The 11,491-nt window shown below is 32.0% G+C and overlaps 1 protein-coding gene and 1 pseudogene across 12 annotated transcripts in view; both read right to left on the bottom strand.

Annotated features, from left to right (window-relative positions):
* Ppip5k2 (diphosphoinositol pentakisphosphate kinase 2) overlaps positions 1 to 11,491 on the bottom strand; it is an 88,698-nt gene that overhangs the window by 64,530 nt on the left and 12,677 nt on the right. For all 12 annotated transcript variants that reach the window (XM_076856964.2, XM_076856961.2, XM_076856957.2 and 9 more), the window contains 5 exons: positions 8,706 to 8,901; positions 6,054 to 6,144; positions 4,654 to 4,739; positions 1,732 to 1,886; positions 201 to 302 (listed from right to left, as the gene is read on the bottom strand). In XM_076856964.2, the coding sequence (XP_076713079.1) occupies positions 201 to 302; positions 1,732 to 1,886; positions 4,654 to 4,739; positions 6,054 to 6,144; positions 8,706 to 8,901 (630 nt within the window). The remainder of the gene's footprint in view (positions 1 to 200; positions 303 to 1,731; positions 1,887 to 4,653; positions 4,740 to 6,053; positions 6,145 to 8,705; positions 8,902 to 11,491) is intronic.
* LOC143400009 (large ribosomal subunit protein eL18 pseudogene) lies at positions 3,538 to 4,143 on the bottom strand (annotated as a pseudogene).

Consider the following 11,491-nt stretch of genomic DNA (forward strand, 5'->3'; position numbering starts at 1 on the left):
CTATACACCATGTTGCTAATCTTTGATTTTCAGTAGATTGATTAAATGCATTTTCAATGTAGGGCATTTTCAATTTCTGAAGGGTTTATCGGGATGTGACCCCATTCTTAAATGGAGGAGCATCTGTACTTTAATTTATCCTACCTTAACATCAGTATCACCTTGAATACAAAATCAAAATATAGTTCAGTCAGTCTTACCTTAACATCAGTACCATCTGTGGGCATAAACTCTTCATATATATATGAACCTGTTTTTCGTACATTGCTTTCAGGGGAGTATACACTACTTCTACTGCCAATCTGAAAGTAAAAATTGTCCATCAATATAAAAACCACATTATTTTACAACTATAATGCACCAATAAAAAATGTGGAAAATCACATTATTTCCCTCATTTTATAATATAACCTTTGTTTCACCTTAGAAATTGTTCCATCTTAGAAATTTTCAAATAATTATTTAATCCATGAATATTTAACAATGTTTATTATGTATTTGGCACTATATTATACTGTCTCTAACTTATGTGTAAGTTAAAGAGCATAAAAATAAAATGATCGGTTGTATTTCTTCTTCTGTGAAGTTTCTATTCAATTCAAAATTTAAAAACATAAAATAAAATGAACATTAAGAATTAAATCTTTTTTAAAAAATATTTTTTTAGTTGTAGATGAACACATATCTTTGTTTATTTATTTTTATGTGGTGTTGACGATCGAACCAAGTGCCCAAGAATTATATTTCTAAGGTTCATTCATGTTGCTACATGTTACTCAAGTTTGTTCATGTATACTACTATAAATTTTCTACTGTTAAATAAACCAGAATTCATCCATTCTCCTACCAGTGTATGTTTAGGATATTTTCCAAGCTTTGGTTACTACAACAATTTTGCTTTGAACATTCTTGTGTCACCATGATATATGTTCATTTGTGTTTCTAAGGATTGCTAGATGGCACATATTCAACTTACAAATATATTGCCAAAACCTTATAGAAACAATTTTAAGAATTTAGTCTCACCAGCAAATGTACAAGAGTTCCAGCTGTTCTCAGTATTATCAGATTCTTTAACACTTGCCACTCTAATGGCTATTTATTAAAATGGCATCTCACTGTATTTTTATTTGCATTTCTATGATTGTTTGTAAGTGTATTTCTAATTCTGATGGGCTGCTAAATTACACTGCAAGAGGCGGCATTCCTGCTTATGATGTACGGGCTTGTGCTTGTTTTCCATATACATAAGTGTTTTATCTTTGACAAACCAAAAAAGTTAATATGATATAATTATATTTCAGACTTGTTTTGCATTTCTTTTATTATGGGTATGATTAAGCATATCTTCATGTATATAAAAGTTATTAATATAACTTTTTCTATAAACTGTTTACTTTTCTGGGTCAGTTTTCTAAAAGACTGCTTCAACTGAATTTTAGTCTGACAGAAACATGAATAAGAGGTTGAAGACAAATTAAGTACTTTTTCAGTATTCTGTAGGTAGGCATTTTGTCAAACAGCATTAAATATTGACAATGACACCATGTTTTTCTAACGGTATGATATCAGTTTTATGAATTTACTTCTAAATAATACATTTTCAAGAATTCAAGATAAAATTATAGTTTTATTAAATGCTTGATTACTTTTTTAAAAGGTTTATTACTATTAATAAAATATATTCAAAAAATGAAGAACATTACTCATACAAAGGTTACAAAAGTTTACCTTTCTAAAGAGTCTTTGACTTCCACCTCCAGCAGATGTTGGATAATAAATGTAAACATTGTGATCTTCTGCACTGACTGGTTTTTCTACAAATGGCTTTTGGAAAACTTCTCCATTTACTTCTACATGGTCTTCCCCTTCAATCAGATTGCATTCTATAAATCAAACATAATTAGAAAAAAAATTACTTTTTGCATTATAATAGAAGGCTTTTAAAAAAAACAAACAATAGAATGCATTGTTCTAATCTGCAGCAAAACTGTATAAGCCTTATCAGCAAACTTGAATTTATCTTGCTTTAATGACATTCAGAAGAAAAAAAAATTTGCACCAAGAATGCTCAAACCTAACAGCATGTTTGAATCACCCACTCTTAAAAAAAGTTTTTGAAAAAAACCACTCATGTAGAATCTCATACAGATATGTGGGGTCTATTACAGATATATTTTTAAAAACCTCTTCTTGTGATTCTGATTCCCAGCTAAGGGTAAAATCTGTTCTTTTCAAAATTCTCCAAATTAATGCCACAGCACAGCAATCTTCACCTTTAGGACATTTCTCCTTGCACATGTACTGTAGAAAGTAGGGCCTCTGAATTTTAAGATGGTGCATTTCAATGTGGTAATTTCCTTCTTCATATATATCTTCTATTCCCTGTCTCACTGTCTATCCATGCTTATTCTAAGAAAATTTAAAAATCAATGCTCTACCATTGACAATTTGGTAATTATAAAAATTATATCACTTTGTCATTTTCTTTTGTAATAATGTTTTTTTCTATGAAAGAAAACCTGTTCTAGTATACTGGGAACAGATTCTACAAAGGTCTGGAAACAATACTGTATAAAAATCTTGATCACATTGGATGATTTCATAAAAACAGAAGAAGTATAGAAGCAAATGCCTGGAACAGAACCAGTAGGGAAGTAGGTTAGCATTATAAATTGGAGCATTCCATCAACATTTACTTAACATATATCATTAACTATGAACATAAATGTGATTTAAGTGTTTATTCAAGTGTACAAATTTTTAAACTCCTAAAGAGGTAGCTTTTAACTTGATAGACAAATTCTAGTTCTCAAGGATGAATATTTGGGATTTTTTGTTTTGTTCTTATAGTGTACTGAGGATTGAACTTGGGGTGCTTAAGCAGTAAGCTATCTCCCTAATCCCTTTCATAAATTTTTATTTTGAGACAGCGTCTCAATAAGTTGTTGAAGCTGGCCCCAACCTGTGATCTTCCTGACTCAAAATCTAGAACTACAGGTATTACAGACAATGCACCCAGCTTATGAATAGTTAGTTCTTCTCTTTATTTTAATTACACTATTTTTTAACTTAGATATCATGCTATGATTGAGGACTTCTTTTTTCTAAACTAGAAATCATAAAGAAAACAAAACTTGGATAATGTATTTACTTGATTTTAATTAGATATATTTATGTAAACAACATATATCAACATTTATGATACATATGAAACTAAGAACTATACTTGTTCCTCAGATTCTATGGACTTGCCATTTTACATTACCACGTCAGAGACTTCAAAGTTAGATATGAAATGATGTGATAAAGAGAGATTAAGGACTAATTCCAGAACAGCACTACCATTCTCTGGAAAATGTATAGGATCATTCATATCATAAATAATATAAAACACGACATTTTTAAACTTAGGATAAGTAATTTTTCTGAAAGTTTCTTTCAGATACAGTAATTAATCAAAATTTCCCCAAACAATGTTACCAGAATATTAACTTTCAAGACAAACATTTATCTTGCCCTTTATTTTTTATTTTATCAAATCCAAAGCCTCTTTATTAACAGTAAGATCCGGGGTTGGTTTTTGTAGCCACATCTGGCCCTCCGGCCTCTGGCGAGCTCGAATATCCTGCCCTTGGAGCGGACGCAGGGTTTGGTGTGGTTGTGTGGGGTCCCAGGAACCTTGCCAAAATGCCGGTACACTTCTCGGACCTTGTGAGGGCCAGAGAGCAGGACTGTGCAACGGCCCTTGGGGGAGTCCAGGACCAGTTGGTCAAAAGTGAGGATCTTGCCCCCAGCCTTGAGGATGCGGCTGTGGGTTCAGCTGCTGAAGCGCAGTGCGCACACCTTTAGTTTGAGCACCTCCTGAACACGCACGTCATCTGTTATGGTCCCCACGACCACAGCTGTTTTGTTTTCTCCGCCTAAAAGCTTTATCTTCTGGATCATCCAGGAAAGGGAGAGAGGTAGCCTATTGGTACGACTCATGAACAACATCTTCAGTACAACTTGGTTGAAGGTACAACTGGTTCGTCTAGCTAGAAAGCTGTACAACTTGACCAACAGCCTCAGGTAGATGTCCTGGCTCTTGGGCTCCTTGTGCTAAACCTTTCGGTCCTTGCTGTGGCGTATGTCGACTCCCATGATGGCGCTTACAGCTAGGCCTAGTCAGGAAAGCTATCTTGCCCTTTAGATTGAGTTACATAAAACTTACATGTCATGTAGTAGATAACTAGGAAAAAAAGGAGTCAAGGCTACTTTAAAATATTAATAGTATTATTTCAATATATGTAGCATCAGGTATTTAATTATGACACTATAGCATGAAGTTTCTACATCAGAAATGAGTCACCTGCTTTTCCATAATCAATACAAATTCAATAACCAGGTAATTTCAAAACTTACTTTATGATTCTGAAAGATATGTCAAATGCATACCAAAGAAAAGTAGAAGAGATAACTTCTAAATTATCAGTTAACCTTTTAGCACAATATCACATTTTAACTGAATATAATACATGATTATTTATTTAAATCATTAAGGAAACTGTTAAACAGAATACTAAGAATTGTTTAAATTTCTTTCAGTTAAGTAGAGTGGCCTAAGTATGTCAAGTGACAGAAGGTAACATACTTAAAATCTTTTATTCTTACCTTTGGGATTATTTGGATCACGGTTCAAAATTGCATAACGAGGAAGTAAAATACCTTCTGCTTGAAGAATACTATATACTTCTCTCCTAAAGAAAAAGAAAAACATCCTTACTCGTTTGCTGCTGTATTTTGCAATGAATATAACACTGTACTTATTGTTATGTTATTGTGTTGTACTACTAAAAAGGGTATGTATATCAAGTTTAAAAACTTTTTAAAAATGTAGATTTAAAAATAAATCTATATCATTTCAAGTATTTAAAAATACTTGAAATATTCAGCAAGGAATATTCAGCAATGAGAACAAAAGTTTATGCATACTACTTCTTCTAGCATATTATTACTAAATCAAGAGAGTAAATGAATGAATGTTTGTTAAAGTTGATAACATCACAATGAAATAATCTGGCCATTAAAAACATGTTTAAATGACATTTAATGACATGGGAAAATGTTCACTGTATTCTCAGAGAAATGTAATTCTAGTTATCTAAAATGCAAGCATGTATGTGTATATATATTGCTCTCTATATGAAAAATATAGTAAGATATAGTGACAGAACTAAATGGTTATTTTATGCTTTTATTTCTCAAACTTGTTAAAATATATATGCATTTTTATATATGTATATAACATATATGAACATACACTATAATATAGGCCCTAGAAAATGTTTTAAATGTTTAGATAATAACAACTCAACATTCTGGGAGAACAGGAAAAAAAAGAACCCAAACCAAAAATCATAAAAGTATTTTCACATATATAATATTACAATAGTAACAAAAAACAGAATGGTGATATTAAAAGAGTATTTACTAGAGTAAGAAACACATAGATAGAGCTGGGATTGTGACCCAGTGGTAGAGTGCTCGCCTACCACGTGCAAGGCACTAGGTTCGATCCTTAGCACTACATAAAAATAAATAAATAAAATAAAATACATAAGTACACTCATATTTTATAATTTCACTTATAAATCTATGCTTTTGGCCTTTAATAAATGCTAACATACATAGAGAAATATTTTTAAATCTATATATTGTATCATTAAAAAACATGTAGTTATGAGTTATTTCCTAATTTCACTATCAGTCAAATGAAAGAAAAATTACTTGTAATTCTTCATGGTTTTAATAAGCTTTGGAAATTAAACAAATGTGGTTTAACTTCTTGTCCCACTACTGGGTACTACTTATGACTCTGGGCAAATTAATTGATCTGATTCTCATGTTTCCTCTCTGTAAAATTCGTTAATAAACACCTATTTATGAATATTACTTTTTAAGGATGCTATGAAATAATGTATGTAAAACACTTTATGCTATGTCAGTATATAGTAGGTACTAAATAAATGTTAATTTTTCCTTCCCTTAATTTAGCCAACTTCACCACTCACCTATCTTGTATGAGATACTGCATATTCAAGTCATTGATTACAAATGGATTCCTGAGTTTTGCATAGGCAACTGCTTTGTCCAGTGGAAATCCTAAGAACACATATCATTAACATACTCTAAACAATTTCAAGATAAGTTGACATCTATAACTTTATCAACTTGAATTGATGCTCCCATAAAATAATGACTCATTATGTTCATAACTGACTTCTATAAAACGTATAATATATAAAGAGATTTTAATTAAGCTTTTACTATTAAATCTCATTTTTTCCTAGTTAATGCTATCAATAAGGCATACTACATCAGTGGCTATAAAAACAAATTAAAGCACTGACATGTTAGTCAGTGCCTGACTATATACAGTCATCCAACAGAAGGTAAAATTACTTCACATACAAAAAGATTTCTATACATAAATAAGTGAACCATGACAACCTTATAATTTTTAAGAATATACTGTGTATACAACTCTTTTCACTAAATATTTTGATGCCTATATTCTCAAATTAGCTGATACTCGAAGAATTTACGTACCATTAAAAATAACAGCAAAAGCAAAACTAATTCACACATAACACATACAATCAAAATATAAAAGAAGAATCATGCTATTGCTAAGCTGGTACTAAAATATAAGAAATTACTTCCCTAAAATTTCTAGACACTAGTAAAATTACTAATTTTTACAATAAAAATGAATCAAATGTCAGATATGGTAAGAAAAGTCATTAAACTATCTAAAATAATTTAATGATTTTATTTTACTTCCTATATTGACACTAAAAGTCTCTCCAATTATAGTGGTGCACAGCTGTAGTCCCAGCACTCTGAAGGCTGTACCAAGAGTATCCCTTGAACCCAGCATATCAAGATTAATCTGGGTAGCATAATTAGACCCCATTAAAAAAAGGAAACACACACACACACACACACACACACACACACACACACACTAGACTCTAGGGGTTCAGAGCATAAACCGCTGTTCAAACCTGGCACACCTTTCACTATGTAACCTTGGGAAATTTTATTTAACATCTTTAAATATATTATTCCAGCTATAAATGAGAATTTTGTAAGTCTTACCCTAGTAGAATTTGTGAGGAATGAAATAAGAGTATATCTAATACGCTTAGCACAATACCTGGCATAGTGAGTGCTCAATAATATATGCTACCTGTTATTATTCCTTAAGTGACAATATTTTAGTGAATATATTATCTATGGAAAAGGGTGAAAATCAGCAGTATGTACAATTTTAGGATTTAACCACTGAAGGTGAAGTGCATCCATGAAGACTCTATTTTTGCAGATTACAAAAAAGTTAGGAAATATTAAGGCATATTGAAATTTAAAAGAACAAAACAAAACAAAAAACTACATTCAGTTAAACAAGATTTATTCCTAAATTCCCCTTAGTTTTTGAAATTTAAATGTAAAAACTCTATACCAAAAATCACTTGGCCCCAAATTATACAGCCTTTAAGATTAGAGACTCTCAGAATTCATCACTTGCAAAAGATTTCTTAATGTCTATGATTTGAAGTGTCCTAACATAATCCAACAAATAGAAAACACCTACAGTCAGTTCTCTACTTTTACTGTCCAAGAAGAACATTTTCCTTATCAAGAGATGTTGTATGGGATATGAACTTAGATGTAACACCTAGTTTTTAGAGGTAAATAGCTTTTACAGGAAGAATCTTGTGACTGTATAAGAGAACACGTTACCCTCAAGGATAAACAAATTTTAATGTTCTCTAAGATGAGTGGTCTTGGTGATTAGGTGAGCAAAGATCATGACTGTAGCTCTCTATGAAATAATCAAAATTAATTTACACAATGGGGACACAAAAAACTATGCCCCATTTTCTTCTTGTTGAACTGAAACTTTAAAACAACTCAGGACTGCATATTTTGTTAACAGGTGATGATTAAATATCAACACATTTATAACTGAGAGCACATCTTTTAAATTATACTTCTAGTTCTTAGTTTATTTAATCTGCAGATTTTTAGGCTATGAATTTCAGATCTACACTTGGTAATAATTTTAACTAGTGGATTTTTCTATACAGTAATAATTAAGCTTAACCAATATTTCTGCTTAATTAATAAAAAGTAGTGAGATCTAAAATTTCAAATATTAGTTTCTTAAGACATAAAGTATGCATACAGACATGAGGAATGACAGATCATGTTCTATATGGCAAAAACAGCTTGCATATTCATACATCAAGAATTTATCCCATTAAAGTCAAATGCAAACAAAGATATACATTCAAAGAGATGATCACAACCTCATTTTTAATAGTGAAAACTGGAAATTGTCCACATATTCAGATATTAATTAAATATTTTATGGTACATCTGCATAAAGATACTATGCCACAGTTACTGAAGAATGACAGGGGAAAAATATACATTGATACAATAATGCAAAAGTTAAATATAAACTTATACCTAGGCTATGACACTAAATTTTTTAAAAATATAGAAAAGACTGAAAGAAATATACTAAAATGTTAATATAACATTGTTGAGAGTGGGTTGGTCTAATATTATTTTGTTTTATTCAATATTCTACAATTACTATGCATTAATTTTATAATCGGAGAAGAAAAAGGGGTGCCCCTCTTGTTTAATACCTTTAGAATGGAAAGAAATAAGACAATCACATAAAGGCCAGTTTTCCACTGGTTCATTCAAAATAACTTCCTCTTCAAATACTACTACTGTGATATATTTAAATAAGGAGATCCGTTCCAGAATTTCCTTCATTGGTTTGGATTTGGATTTCTTTGCCATGGAACATATTCCAACCACAATCTGCCTTTCTGGTGGCTAAAAGAGAAACAAAACAAAAAATTAGTTGACTTAATATAAACTCCAAAACATAGCTATTTGATTCTTTTCAGAAGTAAATAAGGCTTGTGATAAATATATAAAAGTGATACATTAATCAAAAAAGCCATTTTAAAAATTATATCATTATTATAACAATAAATACCTTATAAATAATTTTCTATAAAAGTCTGGAAAAAATTTTAAAGATACACATTTTTAGAACATTGATACTATTTTCAATCAAGTTTAAAACTTAAGGAAATAACCTTGCAGTGGTAGAGCACATGCCTAGCACACGTAAAGTACTGGGTTCAGTCCTCAGCAGCACAAAAAATAAATAAAATAAAGGTATCGTATCCATCTACAACTAATTAAACAAACAAACAAACAAACTCTGCTTTAACTGCCTTTCATATTTGTTTATCCTCTTCACAGCAGAAAAAAGGGCAAATGTGGGCCCAAACCCATCCATGTAAAAAGACCAATGGGAAGGAAATAAAATATTTTTTTTTTGCATGAGTAAGATATGATTCTACCTTCAAAGCTATATAGTATTCAATTCTTTTTGTGGATTGAGCTAAATGTTGGTCATTAATGACAACTCAAAACAAAATTTTGGAGAGAACCACACTGCTACCAGAGATGGCAAGAACCTCTGACATTTCAATCTTCACACTCAATATTCCTCCTTAATAATGTTGCTAATATTACCAGTTTTACACCAAATTGTGGCTCAAAGGCCACCATTAGTTCTAATCTAAAAAGGCAGAATACATAAATAATAACAATAGTAACTTCATACATTCATAAAAAGTACTGGAGAGTCACCCTGGGGTCTATGCATCCCAGTGCTTAAGAGTTTCTCAACTATAAAAAGCTATGTCCAGCTTTTCATTTGATTCTACTTTCTTTTCCATGATTTGATATATTTTATAAGACATTATAATCTGTACTCAAAAAAGTGGTTTAGGATATTTTCTCTTCTATAATCCCAAAAGAAAATCAGATAGTATCAGAATTAAGTTGTTCTTTTTGCCTAGAAATATACTTCCATGTTTCCTCTTCTAACCCATGAAATTTAGAGTTCAAACCAGTATTGAATTATAAAACAAAGAGATAATGAATTGTATCCTTCTTGGGATCTGCTATCTTTATTTTCTCTGGTCATCCAGTTTTATGTTTCCTTATTCAATTTTTATGCTGATCAAAAGCCTTGGCATAGCTCATCATAATGTTCCTAAAGTAGATACATCAGGATAACCTAACATTTCACACTGTTTTAGTATTTTTTAAAGGTACTAGATTATGGTTTTCCATTATAGACCTATTAATGAATCTGTTCATTGGCTAAGATGATAAGAAAACATTGACATTAAAAATGTAAACAAAAACTTACAGTCTTAAGACAAAATTTTCCTATTAGGTAAGACCTTAGAAGTACAAACTAATTATAAAACAGATCGGAGTTATTTTGTGTGTTAGCTTTTCATTGCTGAAACAAAATACCTGAGAAAAACAAGTTAGAGGAGCAAATTATTTCAGCTCACAGTTTCAGAAGTTTCAGTCAGCTAGTTCCACTGCTTTGGGCCTGAGGCAAGGCAGAACATCATGGCAGAAAGGCATAGTGGAGAAAAGCTGCTCACTTCACAGCAGCTAGGAGGCAGAGAAAAAGAGAGGAAGGGGCAAGGGACAAGATATACCCTTACAGGGCACACCCCCAGTGACCAACTTCTTCTGACTAGGTCCCATTTCCACCACATACCAATAATGACAACAAATTATGAATTCCTCAATGGATTAATTCATTTATCCAATCACTTCCCTAAATTTTCACCTCTGACTATTGTTACACTTGGGACTAAGCCCTCAACATATGAATCTTTGAGGTATATTTCATATCTAGACCATAACACTGTGTTAGATTTAATGCTTAACAAAATTGAAGCTCACATTTTTGAAATCTTAAAAGGAGAATGATAGTTCCATATGAAACTATAGGTCAAAAGAACAAGCTCCATTAAAGTGTCAACTGCACATCATGAATACAAGTTCAGTTTATTTAACACCAATATTCCAAGAACTCTACTGTCTAAAGTCTAGTTATATAGAAAGTACTATTCAATACTAAAATCTAGTTATATAGAAAGTACTATTCAATACTAAAGTACTAACACACATTCTAATAAGGAATGTTGAGAGCCACAGCCGAAGGGGCCCCAGCAAAATTCCAGCTGCCAGCAAACTTCCAGCTGCCAGCTGATGATTGGCTCACAGCGGCCCCAGCAAACTTCTAGCTGCCAACTGACTGGCTCCTCTGCGGTGATGCTCATTGGGCTGTTTCCCCGCCCTTTCAGACCACGGAGCTGCTCATTGAGGGACTTTTTTTTGCTCCGCCCATGCGACGCAGCCAATTGGCCTCAAGGGCAGAAGGAGTGGGGGAGGTTGAGAGGCTTGTGGAAAGCCGGTGGTGGAAGTTGGGCTCTGAGGGAATTCATGAAGAGCTGTGTGGTGCCGTGTGTATGTTCTAAAAATAAAGTTCGTTTCTTTTGACAAGTGGCTCCTGAATTGCGCCCAGCCAGACTGCAGC

The sequence above is a fragment of the Callospermophilus lateralis genome, chromosome 5 (assembly GCF_048772815.1).
Source record: "Callospermophilus lateralis isolate mCalLat2 chromosome 5, mCalLat2.hap1, whole genome shotgun sequence".
Taxonomy (NCBI): domain Eukaryota; kingdom Metazoa; phylum Chordata; class Mammalia; order Rodentia; family Sciuridae; genus Callospermophilus; species Callospermophilus lateralis.